The sequence below is a fragment of the Channa argus genome, chromosome 4 (genome assembly GCF_033026475.1).
Source record: "Channa argus isolate prfri chromosome 4, Channa argus male v1.0, whole genome shotgun sequence".
Taxonomy (NCBI): Eukaryota; Metazoa; Chordata; class Actinopteri; order Anabantiformes; family Channidae; genus Channa; species Channa argus.
The window spans coordinates 27,685,386-27,704,722 of NC_090200.1; the positions used below are offsets into that span (position 1 = coordinate 27,685,386).

Sequence of the window (19,337 nt, forward strand, 5' to 3'; positions counted from 1 at the left end):
TCTGTCTGCTTGTTAACTATTTACTCAGTCTAATAATTTGCATGTAAAATAAGAAATGATATTATTTATTAATGATATTATTTATTTAATGTCATTAATTAGTAAGCATCTCTGTCATGTCTGAGTTTCATTGAAAAAGTAATTTGAAATGTAGTTTTTCATATTAGCAGCAAACATTATAGTTGGGAACATCATAGTAGGAAAATATAGTTGTGTGTCTTTAGCATACATATGTCATGAGAGTCCAAGGTGGGAAATATTAATGTCCCACTTGGGGCATATGGAAAAGTTTAACATGACTAACAATTGATTACTTAAGTACTGCAAATAAATTATGGACACTGAAGAGACATGGTTGAAAACCAGTTTAGGATAATACCACAAACCTTAAACATTTGTATCTCAACTAAATACATTAAAATGGTCGTTATCATTTGGTTAGATGTTTAATTGACTTATGTGTAATTTTAGCTCCACTTTTAATGTAACTAATTATATTTTGAGGAAATAATTATATACTTTCCATATTTCATTACACTTACTTAATATTTACTGTATCATTGGCATCACTTTTCATACCTGCTTTCTGGATCACGTTCTAAGTAAATCATCATGAACCTACTGCCCATTATCATATTGTATTATTTTTATCATTTAGTTTTTCTATATAGTACAAGTTGTTTTCTGGGGATTGGCAAAAAGACCCATCCTGAAGACTATTAATTCCAAAACATGCCAATTATCATTTTATTAAAATACCTACAAGTATTAGTTATTCATTAGGACTACAGTCTAATAATGTTTTATGTCTCTATTTGCCCTTCTCCATTAATTTCATAGGAATCCTGGGCCAATGATCTGAACCAGGTCAGAGAACTAATGACCACCTTCATTGATGACACCATGAGAAAAACCAATGACCCAGAGTTCACTGTTAGCGAGGTATTCTGCTCTGTGCCTGCATGTTCTGTGTGTTATGCAAGTGGAATATAGAGTCCACTGGATGTAAAACGTGACTCCATTGGTGGTTTAGCAAGAAGTCAATCAGTTTATTGTTTATTTGCCTAATAACGTGTTGAGAAAGGCTTTAGACTGCCTTTTATATAATACCCTGCTGGATCTGCCAGAAAACAGCAGATTAAGTAGCGTGCTGAATTTGGTGTTAGAATGATGATGAAAATTCTGGTTTCAAATATGATTACATCTTTACTGTTGTTCATAATTTCTAAAACATTTAGAGAATCAGAATCAGAAATACTTTATTACAATACTTGTGGTTTACATGAATAATGATGAACTGTAATTTTTCTAAATTCTTTGTCCTCCCTTAGTTCCTCAGTTTCCTGTTTTCCAAAGAGAACTCTTTGTGGGATGAAAAGTTCTCAGAAATCAACAACATGGACATGAACAATCCTCTGTCTCATTACTGGATCAATTCTTCACACAACACGTCAGTATGACTCCACTCATCTGCACACACTACACTTGTATTAACAATACTGATAGATGAAGTAATAGTAGTGTGACCCAGCAACTACTGACTGGTCCACATATAAGCTTGTACAATAAACAGTGATTTAAATCATGGACTAATTCTACTGTAGATTAAGCATAGGTTGGTATCACCTCTCAAATTTGGCACAAACATACACTTGAACTCAAGGATGAACTGATTAGATTTTGATGGTCAAAGGTCAAGGTTGATGGGACTTTGTCTCTCCCATTCTCTAAATGCTATATCTCAGTATTGCCTGCAGGACATTTCATTGCATCTTGTGCAAACACTCACTTGGACTCATGAATGAGCCTGAACAGACCTTTATGTAAACTGAAATTTAAAGCATTACTATTAAAGCATTAATCGATTATGTATTTCCAAGAGTAAAACTATTAAGTATTATCAAATATAATTGTTAACAAATGATTAACAAAGAAGGAAAACTCTTAGTCCCCACATCAGCAGGTAGCGAGGTTTGAATTTTGGATAAATATATATAAATCTAGCCTGTCTCCTGCTTTGTGTCTTGTTCTACAGCTATCTGACAGGTGATCAGATTCGCAGTGAATCATCCACAGAGGCGTATGTCCGCTGTCTGCGTCTGGGATGCCGCTGTGTAGAGTGTCAGTATAAATCATAGATGTATTTCGTTTCACATCTATCAATTAGTGAGTTGTTTTACACATTAATTGAGATTATTAAATTGTGATGTGGTCGATGTAGTAGTTACCTGTACTTTAAATATTTATTTTATACTTAACAAGGTACAGGTAGAAAGATTGTTGTACAGTGATTTGTTCAAATACTGTATCTGGGGAGCTTGTGACAAAGCTTATGAATTCCATTAATTAGTTGTCTTGTAAATAATTAATATGTGTGTTTTATGTGGTGCTGAAACTATCTAGTGGACTGCTGGGAAGGGCCTGGAGAGCCAATCATCTATCATGGCTGGACCAGAACAACGAAAATCAAGTTTGAGGATGTGGTCAAAGCCATTAACGATCATGCTTTTGTCACCTCAGAGTAAGATTCTCGAAAACCACCTGACCGTGTCAGTGTCACACAAAGTTTTGTTGGTGTCAGCTGTTACAGTATTATCATTTGGGATATTATCAAAAGGTTTTGCCTAATCTGTTCATTCTGTAGAGACATATAATTTTAATAGCATGCATAGGAATATTTTTATAAGCCTATTTTTCCAGTGACCAATTTCAAAGTTACCCATTCCCACTGTCATCTCATAGCTGCCCACTGCCTTTGTTTTACCAACACATCTTGATAACTGTGCTTCTTCCTTTCTCAGGTTCCCACTGATCCTGTCCATAGAGGAGCACTGTCCTATCGAGCAGCAGCGTCAGATGGCTCGTATTTTTAAAGAAGTGTTTGGAAATAAATTGCTGACTGAACCTGTGGAGCAGTTGGCTGAGCAGCTGCCTTCACCTACACAGCTGAAGGGCAAGATAATAATCAAGGTAATGTCTGTGCGTGTGTGTGTGTGTGTCTGTGTGTGTGTGTGGGCGCATCCATGCATGTGCTATTATTACTAATAGCCATGAGTTAACTTTTTGTTCTTGTGCAGCATAAGAAGCTCTGTGTGGAGGGAGGAGAAATCACTAAAGACTTGAGGAAGGGGCAGAAACAAGGAGATCTGGAGATCTGGGATCCTGTGGATGAGGTACTGTTAGGACTCCTTTAACACCAAAAACACACGTTAACCCTCTTAAAATGTAATCTGATATTCACTGTTTCAAGTAGTATAACTTGACAGACTTTGAAACCTGCAGTGAACCCTCACTATTAAATTTCAATAAGGGAGAAGTTTGTTACGAGGTCAAACAAAGGGGAAACAGTTATTGGTTGTTTTGTCCCTTTCACGCTTCCTTTAGGCTGCTGATTGGTCGACTGATGAAACATATTGAACGCACTCAGTAAAGGGAGGCACACCCACATGAGAACATATTCACATATTCACACACCTCAAAAAACAGCCAAATAGTCACTAGAATATTTGCTAGTTACTGTTTTAGTTAAGAAGTTTTGCTAAAGGGGTCTGAAAATTCACTAAATGGACTTTAGCATGAAAGCCACTAAATTGGCAACACTGGTGACAAGAACACAGCACTGTGAGTGAGAGGAGGTAGCAATACGAGGGCACTGCAGCGGTATGTGTTAATGTAAGTTTGCTGACTGAGAGAAGAGACAACCGGAGCGAGCAGTGTTTTGAAATATTATTTTTGGCAAACTCATCCTGCCACAAACATTTTTTGTTAAAGCGTTTGATAATGTATTAGTATTCATCATAATCATGTATATTCATTTTTATGCACTTTATCAACATCTTTGCGTTAAAGCTACAACTACATTTTTAAATGAGAGTTATTGCAGTTGTACCTGCCGAAGAAGTTCCAGTTGCTGAGGACAGTCATCCCTGAATAACATTAACTCTTTATAGATTTATAAACATGTATATGTATGCATCGTTGGCATTTTCTTTAGTATATAGAGAAATTATTATTATTTTTATTACTATTCTATTTTAATTTCTGAATTAAAACATGCACATTTATCTGAAAGACTCCCTGTGTGATCAGCATGATTTACATGTGTAGTTGAATATGCAAATTTCCATCTCGCTTTCTTAGCGGTGGTACGAGCACTATTGTGTGATCCGTGATGACAAGCTGTATTATGCAGAAGAGGACGAGGACCAGGAAGAAGATTACAGGAAGGTAAAAGAAAGAGAGGAAAAGTTAACAGTCATTTTATTGTACTGGTTTAAATGAGAATCAATCTTGGTTATCAGAAAGGCATAACCCTCTAAAACTGTATCATTTTCTGATAACATTATAATTATTATGAAAGGCTTGGGAGAGAGAATTACAGTAGGTTAATATATATTAAAGTTAAATAAAAATGTATTTAAAACAATCATGTATGCGTTAAAACCAGTTTTGTTCTTGTCTCAGGACCAGCACTGTTCAGAACCATGGTTTCATGGTCGCATGACAGAAGGCAGGCAGATGGCCGAGCGATTAATCCAAGACTACTGCGCAGAGACTGGCGGAAGAGACGGCACCTTCTTGGTTCGACAAAGTGACACTTTTGTCACAGACTTCACCCTCTCGTTTTGGTACATGCAAATTCTTCATGTCATGGCCACAAACGCAAAACCTAAGGCCTGCAGTTTTTGTTTTGTTACACAGTTCGGGATGTGGTTGAATCTGTGCTGCCTTGTCCAATAAGGTGATCCACAGAAGGCTGAGTACAACGTTAAAGAATACAGACTTTATCTTCAAAATCAGGCAGATGATTGTCGCATTTCTCAGCTGTATTTAATCTTTGGAATGCGACAGCTATGCTGACCTGGCAAACTCTGTGATATGATACGATACGAATGTAGACACATGCAGAATAGAAGCTACATTTGCTATTTTTGTTCTTGTTGTAGTATAAGTTTGGCTATATTGAGTTTATAACCTAGTCTGAATACCCTTGTATCATCAGAAAATCTTCTTGTTGTGTGTTAACTCACTAGAAATTTTCAGAAAATACACATTGTGTACACTGTGTGCACAATAATCGTTTTTAAATTGTAAATAGGTGGCAGCATTTCTGGATCTTTATGTGGTGCTTATATGTGGTTTAATATATATATATATATATATATATATATATATATATATATATATAATGTATCATTTTCAACATTGGATATGTTGTCTTAATACTATTATTAAATATTAAATACTTTTTATTGTGATTTCCACTCTTCTAATTAGGAGATTTTTTGTTGATGATAAAACATGCTTATTTTATTAAAGTCATTAAACTTTACCCACCATTTATTTTCATGTATTTCAGGCGCAACGGGAGGGTCCAGCACTGTCGTATTCGATCTGGTTCAGAGGGAGGAAACACTTACTTCTATCTGACGCCAAACCTGCACTTTCCAAGCGTATACTCCCTGATCCAGCACTACAGAGAAATGCCACTGCGCTGCCAAGACTTTGAACTGCGCCTCACTGATGCTGTGCCACAGCCCGACCCACATCTAAAAGAAGGGTTTGTCATATTTGAACCAATATAAGTGTAACACATCATAGAGAGATACACATTCATTTTTTTTTCACTAACCCCAAAATACTGGCTTAAGTTAAGTTAAGTTTAAAACTTACAGCCGAATAAATGTCATATAATTTAATCCAGCATTGAGAACTGTAGGTTGGAGAAGGTTTTAGCTTAGAATACCATGCCAAAAGTAAGACATTTTACTAACATTAAGCATCTTATTTACTGACAAAGTAGTTGCCAGTCAAACCAACACAGGTCCACTGGGTCAATCACAGATGCATGGCTTCTATTTTTGACTTTTTCCCATTTACTTATACAACTACATGTAATTTCCCCTATCACTTTTTCCAGATCAGTTGTTACGGTATTTTAATATATATATATATATATATATATATATATATATATATATATATATATATATATATATATATATATATATATATATATATATATATATATATATATATATATATATATATATATATATATATATATATATATTTAATATAAAATTATAATATAATATATAATAAATATAAATATAAATATAATATATTTTAAATCTATCTCTTTAATTGAAGTAGCATTTCTAGTATTGGCTCACAGATACTATTGACATATAACCAATCTTGCGGCTCATTTTCCATTTTCTAAGATAAATGATCCAACTTGATGCAGCAGAATAAGACATTTTTATTATGATTCCTTTGTTGTTCCTGCTGACTACACTATTCACAATGCAACTCCACTGTGAACAATTTTTCAAGTTAAGGTTTTAGGAGCTTATGTTTTAAACTTTAACATACATGTAAACAGGCTATTAGTCTTCTCCAAGGACCATTTTCCCAATTCACTGGCAATTTATCTGTGTTTGATGTGAAAGCTACATTATACAGTGCAGCCACTTTTTCCACATTTTGTTGTGTTACGACCGTATGTAAAAATTGATTAAATTCATAATTTCCTCAAAATTCTACAAAGAATACCCCATAATGACAAAGTAAAAGAAGTTTGTTTGAAATCTTTGCACATTTTTAAAAAAATCTTCTTTTTCTTTCGGGTGTTCCCTTTCAGGGGTCACCACAGTGAATCATGTACCTCCATCTAACCATATCCTCTGCAACCTCTTCTCATACCAACTAACTTCATGTCCTCCCTCACTACATCCATAAATCTCCTCTTTGGTCTTCCTCTAGACCTCCTGCCTGGCAGCTCCAACCTCAGCATCCTTTTACCAATATATTCACAGTTTCTCCCCTGAACATGTCCAAACCACTTCAATCTGGCCTCTCTGACTTTATCTCCAAAACATAGCTTTCTTCTTCTCTCTCTGCCTACAAACACACCTTCCTCCTCTCCTTCTTCGACTTCGACCACAGTAGTCTAATTTCCACCAGTACCCTTTAGGTCAAAAGCACCAGTGGCGGTCGTTGTTAACCAGGGTCCCAACCTATCTGGTATGGAAGTCATTGTCACGATTCGCATTTTAAATTTGGCATGTGTTTTACGTCGGATGCCCTTCCTGACACAACCCTCTGCATTTATCAAGACTTGGGACTGGCACAAGAAGACACTGGCTTGTGCCCCCTAAAAACAATAAACGGCATGGAGTCGATCAGTCTGTGGCACTGCTCAGATGTTATGAGAGCCCAGGTTGCTCTGATAGTGGCCTTCAGCTCTTCTGCATTGTTGGGTCTGGCATATTGCATCTTCCTCTTCACAATGCCCCATAGATTTTCTATGGGGTTAAGGTCAGTCGAGTTTGCTGGCCAATCAAGAACAGGGATACCATGATCCTTAAACCAGGTACTGGTAGATTTGGCACTGTGTGCAGGTGCCAAGTACTGTTGGAAAATGAAATCTGCATCTCCATAAAGTTGGTCAGCAGCAAGAAGCATGAACTGCTCTAAAACCTCCTGGTATACAGCTGCGTTGACCTTGGACCTCAGAAAACACAGTGGAGCAACACCAGCAGATGACATGGCACCAAACCATCACTGACTGTGGAAACTTTACCCTGGACCTCAAGCAACGTGGATTCTGTCCCTCTCCTCTCTTCCTCCAGACTCTGGATTCCAAAGGAAATGCTAAATTTACTTTCATCAGAGAACATAACTTTGGACCACTCAGCAGCAGTCCAGTCCTTTTTGTCTTTAGCCCAGGCGAGACACTTCTGACGCTGTCTGTTGTTCAAGAGTGGCTTGACACAAGGAATGCGACAGCAGAAACCCATGTCTTGCATAGGTCTGTGCGTAGTGTTTCTTGAAGCACTGACTCCAGCTGCAGTCCACTCTTTGTGAATCTCCCCCACAATGTTGGACGGGTTTCATTTCAAAATTCTCTCCAGGGTGCAGTTATCCCTATTACTTTTTCTACCACATCTTTTCCTTCCCTTTGCCTCTCTATTAATGTGCTTGAACACAGGGCTCTGTGAACAGCCAGCCTCTTTTGCAATGACCTTTTGTGTCTTGCCCTCCTTGTGCAAGGTGTCAATGGTCGTCTTTTGGTCTTCCCCATGATTGTGTAGCCTACAGAACTAGACTGAGAGACCATTTAAAGGCCTTTGCAGGTGTTTAGAGTTAATTAGCTGATTAGAGTGTGGTCTTATGTAATATTTTTTCATTAGTTGTCAGTTATAATCATCAAAATTAAAAGAAATAAACACTTGAAATATATCAGTCTGTGTGGACCAGCACTAGGTTTTCACAACCTTTGCTTAATACTTTGTTGAAGCACCTTTAGCACAAATTACCTATTTTTGGGCTGTTTCTCCCATTCTTCTTTGCCGTACCTCTCAAACTCTATTGGTTGCCTGGGGAGTCTCAGTGCACAGCCACTTCACATCTCTCCAGAGATGTTCAATCGGGTTCAAGTCTTGGCTCTGGCTGGGCCACTCAAAGACATTCACAGAGTTGTCCCATAGCCACTCCTTTGTTATATTTGTTTGCTTAGAGTCGTTGTCCTGTGGAAAGATGAACCATCGCCCCAGTGTGAGGTCCAGAGTGCTCTGAAACAGGTTTTCATCAAGGATGTCTCTGTACACTGGTGCATTCATCTTTCCCTCAATCCTGACTAGTCTCCCAGTTTCTGCCGTGGTAAGACATCCCCACAGCAGGATGCTGCCACAACCATGCCTTACTGTAGGGATATTATTGGCCAGATGCCTGGTTACCTGTTACATGTGGGACCATATATAGACAGGTGTATGCCTTTTTCAAATCATGTCCAATCAACTGAGTTTACTAGAGGTGGACTACAAACAAGTTGTAGAAACATTTCAAGGATAATCAGTGGAAACAGGATGCACCAGAGCTCAATTTTGAAAGTCATGGCAAAGGCGATGAATACTTATGTACATGTGATTTTTTTTTTTAGTATTATTATTAATTTGCAAAGATTTCAAACAAACTTCTTTCATGTTGTCATTATGAGGTATTGTTTGTTGAATTTTGAGAAAAATAATGAATTTGATCCATTGTGGAATAAGGCTGTGAAGTAACAAAATGTGGAAAACGTTAAGTGCTGGGAATGCTTTCTGGATGTACATCCGCATCAAATCTGTGGATCTCCTCCAATGCATACAAATTATTGTCTTTGATCTGTTATCTTGGTAAAGCTTTATGAATCACAATCCGTGCCACACTCACTTTGTGTCAACCACAGATGCACGGCTTCTATTCATGTTTCATTTTTACTCATACACCCACCTATGGTTTCCCTTCTCACTTTCTTCAAATTATTTGGCAGACATTCAAATAGATGCATAAAGGGACATTTTCCATTCAGCCTACTGAGTGGGGAATTTACCAGGGAGTAGTCGGCATGACTGTTAATATGCATACCTTAAGCAGCCATGCTTTGTACCTACCTGGTATGCATCTTGATATGTTCTACAGATATACATAATGTAACAGTCCTTGTGTGTGTTTTACAGGTGGTTCTACAGCAACCTGAGCAGAGGTCAGGCAGAAGACTACCTGCTGAGAATTCCCAGAGATGGAGCTTTCCTCATCCGACAAAGAGAAGGAGAACCAGACTCTTTCGCCATCACATTCAGGTGCAGTGACACTTATTACTTCATTTCCCTCTGTCTGACTTGTTAATTTTACAGTAATTCTGTTATTTTTACTAATCTGAGAGTTTTCCCTGTTTTCAGAGGGGATGGTAAGGTGAAACACTGCCGGATTCAGAAGGAGGCCAACATGTACCTAATGGGCACCACCACAGAGTTTGAAAGCCTGGTGGAACTGGTCAACTACTTCAAGAAGAAGCCGCTGTATCGCAAGATAAAGCTACGTTACCCTGTGACCCCTGAGCTGGTTGATCGCTTCAGCACAGTGAGTTACTACGGAGGATGTTCTGTCACAATGCCAACAAATAGAAGTAGAAAAGAAAATTAAACATAATTACATAGTTTATTCTTATGAATTTTATAAATATTTAGTCAAGAAGTGAGAACAAATTAATAGACAATTCACTGGACCGTTTGTAAACCTGAAGACATTTAATTTATACAAGTGCACAGAAAGTTTCCTTTATGATTGGATTGCTCAAAAAACCACAGGGAAGAGATTTTAACATTGCATTTTAACAAAGTCTGCTACTTATGTTGCTTTAAAATCATGTTTAAATAAGTGAGGCAAACTATTATCAGTTTTTTCAGAATTGGTCTAGAAAAAAAAGACATTTTAAGCAAATTTACCTTAAAATGAAAAAAATTGATATTTTTACATTACAACAAAAATAAATCCTGTAAGATGCCAGAAAATCACATATTTACAGTAGGAAAATCTGTACAATATTTAGTTTTTCAGTTTATTTTAGATATTTCCCAAGATAATTAAAACTTTGAGCTGCTGAGGTGGCACTTGTGTAAAAGTATGTATAAAAAAAACTATAAAACAATCAATGTTTAACAATAGATTGCACTTTACAGGAGAGAGACTGTGCCTCTCTGTATGAGGTGAAGACATATGTGGAACCCAATGAGATTGAGGCATCCCTGGTGTGTATAAAGCACTATAATCTGGTGTCTTGTTCAGCCTTCTTTCTTAACAACATCCATGATTGCGTGTGTTTTTGTCTTTTAGCCTCAAAGTATGGTTAAAGCTTTGTACAGCTACAAGGCTGCAAGGTCAGATGAGCTCAGCTTCGCTAAAGGAGCAATGATATACAACGTAACAAAGGAAAATGATGGATGGTGAGTCTGCACACACTCATGCTAGAACTTTTGCAATATTTTAGGATTAATCACATTGTCTGTTTGATTCTGCTGCTCCAGGTGGAAAGGTGACCATGGTGGAAAGGTGCAGCTGTTCTTCCCATCTAATTATGTAGAGGAGGTGTCAAACAACACCCAAACAGATAACAAAGGACAGGTAAAGATAAAAGTTTAGTTCACAGTTTAACTGGATGTCGGTTAGCATAGTGATTAATCGAAAAAAATCTTAATATGTTTTAAAACAGGACATGGAAGATAACCCCCTTGGTGAACTATGCAAGGGTGTTGTGGACATCTCTAAGTGCAACATCCAAAAGAGTAAGTACAAAAAATGTATTGTCTGACCAGATCAGTCTCGCTACACTGGGAAGAAGAAATGTGTAAATTTTAGATGTAATAACTAAATCGTCTGCATTGATAGACACTTTTCCACTAACTGTGGGCAGATGAATATATTACTTGCTTTGAAACCCTTTCCAGCTTTAGGCAAATCAAGTATGATGGCTGTTTTTGCACAGCGTGTAGGTACTTCTTGTGAGAAGAAAACTCTATATTTGAATGTTTATTTTAAAGTAGCTGTAACCCACAACCTCCAGCTTTATTAACTCTTGACTCTGGTTAGTCTTGGTTGGATAGTGAATATGTGAATGACGCACTAAATTGATTTGCATATTATGCCTCCTACAGCTTCCAAATAAATGTGATTATTGTGAGAGATCGGGTTAGCCAGTGACTGTGAACCATGTCTTTGCATATCATTTAGATTACCTATTCATGAAACACAAAGGCACACAAATATGGCCTCTTATGGTTTTATCTTTAAAAGGAACAACTTTCAGTTTAGAAAGACATTCTCACATTGTCTTTCCTTCATTTCATGTTTCCAGTGACAAATGGTAAAAACGGGAAGCCTCACGTCTTGACCCTGCAGCACATGGAGCAGGATAGTCTACAGTTTGACCTGGCTGTAGGGTCTGTGGAGGAGCTCTTTGAATGGTACCAGGTGGCATGGGACATCACTCAGAGAGCTATGAGCAAGCAGTATAACATGGAACAACAGGTTAGTATCTCATACAGAGAAGTAAGAGCCCACCTTAATAAGTTGAAACATAAGGAGGAGAAACACTGTTTTAAACCAAAAATTATATAAAGGTAAGGTCAGTAATTTTCTTTATCTCTCTTACTGTCAATAAATGCCAAAACCGTATTAAACCCATCAATACATTGCATCTACTCCCTATAATGTCAATGAATCCACAACATGGTTTTAGCTTCTTCCTTTCTACTGTGGACTTTTATTGTTGCTGTAAATGAGTCACAACACTGCATTAGGAGATGAATGTTTCTTTCCCCATGAAAAATGTGACTTTCATATTTGAACATAAATGAGTATCAAAATCGTGACTTCTTCTTGCCTTTTAAGAAGCTCCTAAAATGCCTTTTAGGAGCTGATATAGTGATAGTGATGTCTTTTAATACTTTTCCCCACATTTTGTTGGTTTTAGAGTTTTTTCACACCTGAAGGTTTGAACAAAAGTTCTTAACCAAGTTTCATGTTTTTGTTAAAATGTGTACATTTGGTTCTCTTTGGTTTCCCATAAACCTTTTTATGAGCGCACTAAAGAACTTTGAAAGGCATGCGTACGTCCTTTTGTTATCACCCGTGTGGGCTTTTTCTTATGGCATCCTGCCCTTTGATGTACTGCTGATGCACACCCTTACTCTTTTTATGGCATTTGTTGATAATAAGAAAAGTATAGAAAATCACTGGCGTCACTCTTTAATTCTGCATCGTTTTGGTGTCAGTCACCTAACACTGTAGTTTAAGATGTTAGCAACATTAGTACAGTATTCAGTACAGTATGAATATCTGATGTAGTATTGATTAAAACAAGCATACTATATAAGCATAAAGAAGTTTCTCACTGGTGGCCTGTCAGCATCACTGTGCAAACAGGAAGTGGCTTTGTGTTTGTCCAATGTCAGATGAGACAGCAGGAGGAAGTCGAGAAGAAGGCAGTGGTTGCTACGGAGATGTCAGACCTGGCGGTTTACTGTCAGCCACGCAGCAAGGAGAAGGACCGCTTTGGTAAACACACAAGGGGTTTGCAACCCTCAAGGGACAGAATTTACCAGAGTTTCACAGTAGAAGCCCAGTGCAAACAGCAATACTTTAAAACTCTATATGGTTCGCTCAGTGTAGTAATGCATCAGTACAATTAGCAATATATTGTTTCATTTACTATAGAGAAAGCTGTAGATACTAATTAAGTAATAAACTTGGTCACATCTTTGCAGCCACTATCTCAGTTGATAAGCTCTAGTTGAACCACACATCTCCTCACACCAGTTAGGAAAAGGGCTTTATAGTGTACTGCATTTACAGTATATTTGAGTTACTTGCATAAAGTTAGAAAAATCGCAGGACAGATATAAATATATCACAATTAAGCAATTTTCTGAACCTTAAAGAGTGTAAATCCTTATAGTAATGCATTAAAGTTAATATTGTGATTTGCTTCTTATGGTTCGGGACAAAAACACTGGGAAAGCTCTTTGTACAGTACATTCATTATGTTCATATTTATTTGTAATTGCTGTTTTGGTGACCTCCTCTCCATACTTGCCTCGCTCACTGCCCACAAGGACAACGAAATATTGCAAAACTACCCTCTACGCTGCCCCCACAGTCAGCAAATGCACAGAAAATACACAGCAAGCAAATACACAGCTCCACAGTGTCCTCAACGGCATTTCCAAAGTGTAGCAAATGCAATAATGTCCCAATAAGATGCCCCCATGATAAAACAAATGCAATAAGGTGCCCTCAAAGATGCTATCACAGGGAACAAGTACAAAAATATACAACAAATACATCTGCTGATAACAGATGACCTTTAAATTTTCCCACCCCTGCCCTTTAGTCCACCACTGGGAAGTCCAGTCAGTCCACTGTAAGTCTTGATAAGAAAGTAAATGTGTATTTCCAAACCATTTAAATAATTCGCTTTGAACAATAAATGTTATGTAACGCCCAAGAAAATGCTATTATCTGCTTGGTAGCATAAAGAGATTTATGTTACACTCTGTACAAACTGTCTACAGATGAGTAGAGTGCAGTACAGTAGTGAAAATAGTGCATTTGCTGTTGCAGTCTTGGCAGCATTTTTGTATTTCATTTGCAAGATGATGTTTGAAAGTTTGATCCAAAGTTCATAAGGGAGATGTACTCTATTAGTAGGAAACATCAGGTGCTTCAAGCAGACTGATCTCATTGCCTCCAACATACATTGTACAGATGCACAACATACTTACAGTGGAAACACTGGTGGTTTTAGCTGAAGCTCTACCTTTACTGTCCCTCCACCACAACTCAACGTTCCCTGACAAACAGGATGTGGCTAAAGGAAAATATCTGAAGACTGGACAGCTTTCTGTATTATGCAGATCTAAAAACAATTCCAAACTTATATACACAATTTTGATGTGTTTAAGTAAAACTAGTAAATGTTGATACATATAAACCAGCTGTTGACAATGAGGGATCAAATTAATTTAAAAGTTTTTAGAGTGCTTTAACCCTACTGGTTGTTAATTGTCCTTTAAACACACATCTAGTGGTTGTGTTTAAGATGGTGTTACATTTTAGGCATCAGTTGGTTGGCTTTCTTCATAAAGTCAGCAACACACTGCTTAAGAAGCAAATGTGGTTCTATGTCCGTTTCTTGCCATTTGTTTTTTCAAGGTCAGGAAATGATGAGAGGGCTATTTTCAGTATTTAGAGGTGCTACCTGACGTACAATGAGCGCTTAGAGACACAGAATATCTGTGGGTGCATTTTGCATGTGTGTGCATTTTGTCCACCTGACAAACTGGATGGGTCACACAGTTTACAGTAAAAAGACGTTACATGTGAACAAAACTCAGACCATGCTTCAGACTGCTAAACTGAGATGTTATGATCAAGATTAAAAAGCCACAATTCACACATGACAAAGGTGGAATCTTATACTTAAACAAATTGCCCTACACCTCCGATTAAATTTATCTGGTTATTCCCCATCTTTGATCTACAGTGACACACAGACATTAAAATGTTTTTCCTGTAGCCTGTTGCTTTATATTTAACCTAAGTGATTACAAAGTGTCCATGTAGTAATATAGTAATGCAGCAGATAAGCAGCAAGACAAAGCCTCCCTGTCATAAATGACTCTATATAAGAGAAAAAAAAGATCCTCCAGAGGATTTTTAGTGAAACTAAAATGTAGCGATTGAGCTAGACATGTACAGAAAGTCGCTTGTATAAATGTAGAAACTGTAATTCCATGTTTGGTGTGCAGAAAAGCATTAAGGCTTCAATAAAGAAGCACATTGTCACTGCAGAAGATTCAATTAACTGAAGGCAACCACTGCTATATGACATGTGTAATGATGCCCACGATTTCCGCTCAATATGGAGAAAATCAAAGTTATTCTGCTACTGTTTGAGTCCCACAGAGATTTAATCAATACACACACACACACACACACACACACACACACACACACACACACATATATACATATATATATATATATATATATATATATATATATATATATATATATATATATATATATGCGCTACATTCTACATTTGTTTCGGGACTGTGTGACAGAGTTGAGTCTAACTCCTCTGTGTCTGGTCTGTCGTCTCTATCACAAGACTTTTCAGCAGTTCTCAGAGACTCTCTTTGGACCCTTCCAAAATGTACCAATAACCCTGATAGGCATGTGACCATTTTGGTTCAGCAAAATACACAGTTGCACCCATCTGCTCTCTTATTACTATGGCTCTATGGCTCACCAATGCTAAATACTGAGAAATCAGAACAGAGTGGACTGTACAAAGACCTAGAGGAAAAGGGTTTTTGGAACTGTGAATCATCTAATAATATTTCAGTAGAGCCCCAGAACAAAAATAGGAATCTGGAGTGCTGCATTATTTTTGCCTCTTTTAATAAATTTGTAACTTCTAAAGAAGTGGTGTTTTGTGGAATTAGGTCCATGACAATGGGGCATCCCATAATCTAAAGCAGGCAATATATTTTTGTCTCACATTGCCAACTAACAACACAAAAGCTGGTAAAATCATCATCTTTTACAGTCTGCTAACAACACTTAACCTTGAGCATCCGCTAACCAGCTAACAGCATGTTGAGTCAAAGATATTCAGTATACCCATCAAGTGCTTCATAGTTTCACTGCCATAGTTTATTGGCCTGAAATCAGACTGCTCTCAGCTGACCCTGTGCCTTTCAAATAGCCACTCTTTTCTCCATCTTCAGACTCTTACACTTATAGAGAGATCCGCTCCTTTGTGGAGAACAAGATCCCAGGGAAAAGCCGCACCAAGGAGTTCCTACATTACAACCGTAAGGCTCTGACACGAATTTACCCCAAAGGGCAGCGTGTGGAGTCTTCCAACTATGACCCTTACCCACTGTGGGCCGTTGGTTGCCATATGGTGGCTCTCAACTTCCAGACTGCAGGTACATTCATTTATCTGATCTGAGTGGTTATGTGAAACTGTGTGGTATGACCTATATGTAGGGCAGAGGTTCATATAATCTGTTCACACAGATAAATGCACGCAGCTGAACAGTGCCCTCTTCAGTTTGAATGGAAATACAGGCTACGTGCTACAGCCAGAACTCATGCGCTCTGATAGCTACGACCCTCACCAGGAGCAGAAGAAGGTCAAGTACAACATTGTAGTTAGGGTACGTATGAAAAACGCAAGTGATCGTCATGAGGCTGACATGCAGTTTCATGTCACAGTCGAACTATGCTGATCTTTGTAAGAACAGGAGTAATAGTGCATTCCTGAATACTGGAACAGTTGTTTTTCTTCTGCAGGTGATTGCTGCCAGGCACCTTCCTAAGCCCGGCCGCAGCATCGCCAGTCCATTTGTTGAGGTTGAGCTATGTGGACACACAGAAGAGAAGATCAAGACCTTCGTCTATCGTAAGGAGACAGGGGAGCGGGAAACTTAGAGAAAAAACATTGAAGCAATAGAATTTTACAGTCAAAGGCTTTTTAGGATGCCAGATTATTCCTCTTGGGTCTTTGTGATCATGTGACCAAAGCTGCTGATCTGCAGGTGATAACGGCTTGAACCCCATTTGGAAAGCCCCATCAGAGCCTGCTCTCTTCTCTGTGTACGAGCCTGAGCTAACCTTCTTGCGCTTTGTGGTCAATGAGGAGGACATGTTCTCAGACCCCAACTTCCTGGCTCAGGCCATATTTCCTATCAAAGGCATTCGCTCAGGTAGGAGACACGCACCGAACAGCTGTTCATGTGAAGTTTTATTTGTACAGAGTGTGCCTCACATCAGCTTGAAAGCAAATTGATCAATCAAATCAAGATACCATACCCTTATATGGAAAGTAAACTTTGCTTCAGTGACCTTTATGATTGTCACCATTACAACACCCTTACTTACATTAGAAATCTGGCCATGAAGCTTGTCATTATCAAGCAGGAGAATTAAGTAATATATTTATTTATTAGAAGGCATGTGCGTGAATAATATATTAGTCGATTATGCAGATATTCAAATGTAGTCAAATACCTAATATAAAAAATAAAATAGTCAAAAATAATCAAATAAAAATAATCAAATACAAATAATCAAATAAAACACTCAAATAATCTTTTCGAGCTCTTTAGTTTTTACTTCATATAAAAGTGGAACTAGTGGAACATTTTGGGGGGGTTATTTCCCACAATGTTAGCAGCTTTTCAGTTAAATCAGCATGTTAAATAACCACTGAGAGCACTCTGAATTAGAGCACACGGTAGTAACTACACAAGTTTAGCAGATTATTGTCAAAAGAACCTATAAATAAATTGTTTTTGCCAAACCTCCATTAAGCCATATGCTGCTGCTCACAAAGCTAAATTTCACTCTGAGCTCATTGGTCATAAATGAAAACAACACATTACTACTTTAATTTGTGTTTGACCAAACTGACACACAGATTGTTCGCAAACAATCATTCCAGGCATCACTGTGAGCACACAGAGTGAACTGAATGCGGTTTTGGTTTCCACAGGTTATCGCTCAGTGCCTCTAAAGAACGGCTACAATGAAAACTTAGAGTTAGCCTCTCTGCTGGTCTACATCAACGTGCAGCAAGCAGCGGTAAGAATACCCACACGCATGTGTCAGCATTGATCTACATATGCATGCACCTGCCGAGCCAGACACTTTATACAGACCTACTCACACTGTGCAGTATGTTGTGCATTTCATTAGAAATTGTTTTAATGTTCTCATTTATCTATACTCAATCACCCATAAGGACAAAGCATAAAACATGATTTTATACATTTCTGCAAATAAAAAAAATCCAAAACTTAAAGCACATAGACTCTATGTGCTGGAGGGGGCTGGAGCCTATCCTTACTGTCATTGGGTGAGAGGCAGGCTACAGCCTTGACAGTCTATCTCAGGGCCAACACAGAGACAACCATTCACACTCGCATTCACACCTACAGGCAAATTAGAGTCACCAATTAATCTAACATGCATGTCTGGTGGAAACCCACACAAGCACAGGGAGAACATGCAAACTCCACACAGGACCTTCTAGCTGTGAGGCGGCAGCACTAACCACACCAAGACCATGCTGGCCTAGCAGCATTTACATAGGGACCTAGTAAAGTTGGTGATCATGACTTATAAATTCAGTGTAAAGCTGGATAAGTGAGTAGATAAATCTCCATCTCTACCCTGAAGACACGTAAAAAAAAGTTCAGGTGTGGTATTTACTGATGAATTTTAAGGTCGGAGAATAAAACGTGAAAACCTTTTGACCTTGTGTGACCTACAGACCCTATTTCAAGGTTTTAACCCAAACCTATTGAAAAAACCCATAGATTTCAGGATGAGGGAACCAGAAGTGCAGAAATGCTGATTTACAGGTTTTAAGACACAATCCTACAGCATTCTATACTTGTGCATCTGACTGTTGCACCGCAACAACTGTGATTGTTCGATTGGATACTTTTAACCCACTGTTCTGTCTCTATCTCCTCTGATGTCTGCTCTCTTTCCTGCCTTGCAGTAATTTCAGTAAAAGTAACTGCTGTTCAACATCTGTTAACTTAAACATTAAACCTTATCCGCTCAGTTCCAGTCACTGTTGTTGTAAAACAACAATAACTGTAAAGCTAAGTGATGAAGAAACTCATAATGGAACAGAAGCCCCACCAGCAACTACAAGTTTAGTGGTATAATTGCAGCACATCACAGACACCAACCCACAAGTACAGTATAAATGATCACAATGGCATTGGCCAAGCGTAACCTCTGTATAGATTTGACTCACAAGTATAAATTAAGCTTGATCCCCACAAAAAGGCTGAGGCTTTGATCTGTTTGTCCTCACAGATCCTTTTAAGCTTCATGTCTGGTTGCTCAGTTTGGCTGGTTGACTAACTCTAGGAAAACTCCTGGTGGTACTACACTTCTCCCACTTCATAATCACTGAAGTC

General features: G+C 38.0%; 1 protein-coding gene across 2 annotated transcripts in view; it reads left to right on the forward strand.

Annotated features, from left to right (window-relative positions):
• The window catches only part of plcg2 (phospholipase C, gamma 2), a 40,651-nt gene that overhangs the window by 14,256 nt on the left and 7,058 nt on the right, over nucleotides 1–19,337 (forward strand). For both annotated transcript variants that reach the window (XM_067503072.1, XM_067503073.1), the window contains 22 exons: nucleotides 841–942; nucleotides 1,332–1,450; nucleotides 2,036–2,121; nucleotides 2,404–2,521; nucleotides 2,802–2,970; nucleotides 3,078–3,173; nucleotides 4,141–4,227; nucleotides 4,465–4,628; nucleotides 5,360–5,560; nucleotides 9,507–9,629; nucleotides 9,729–9,909; nucleotides 10,509–10,577; nucleotides 10,663–10,772; nucleotides 10,854–10,950; nucleotides 11,039–11,111; nucleotides 11,681–11,853; nucleotides 12,780–12,882; nucleotides 16,122–16,325; nucleotides 16,417–16,556; nucleotides 16,693–16,801; nucleotides 16,938–17,105; nucleotides 17,894–17,982. In XM_067503072.1, the coding sequence (XP_067359173.1) occupies nucleotides 841–942; nucleotides 1,332–1,450; nucleotides 2,036–2,121; nucleotides 2,404–2,521; nucleotides 2,802–2,970; nucleotides 3,078–3,173; nucleotides 4,141–4,227; nucleotides 4,465–4,628; nucleotides 5,360–5,560; nucleotides 9,507–9,629; nucleotides 9,729–9,909; nucleotides 10,509–10,577; nucleotides 10,663–10,772; nucleotides 10,854–10,950; nucleotides 11,039–11,111; nucleotides 11,681–11,853; nucleotides 12,780–12,882; nucleotides 16,122–16,325; nucleotides 16,417–16,556; nucleotides 16,693–16,801; nucleotides 16,938–17,105; nucleotides 17,894–17,982 (2,781 nt within the window). The remainder of the gene's footprint in view (nucleotides 1–840; nucleotides 943–1,331; nucleotides 1,451–2,035; nucleotides 2,122–2,403; nucleotides 2,522–2,801; nucleotides 2,971–3,077; nucleotides 3,174–4,140; nucleotides 4,228–4,464; nucleotides 4,629–5,359; nucleotides 5,561–9,506; nucleotides 9,630–9,728; nucleotides 9,910–10,508; nucleotides 10,578–10,662; nucleotides 10,773–10,853; nucleotides 10,951–11,038; nucleotides 11,112–11,680; nucleotides 11,854–12,779; nucleotides 12,883–16,121; nucleotides 16,326–16,416; nucleotides 16,557–16,692; nucleotides 16,802–16,937; nucleotides 17,106–17,893; nucleotides 17,983–19,337) is intronic.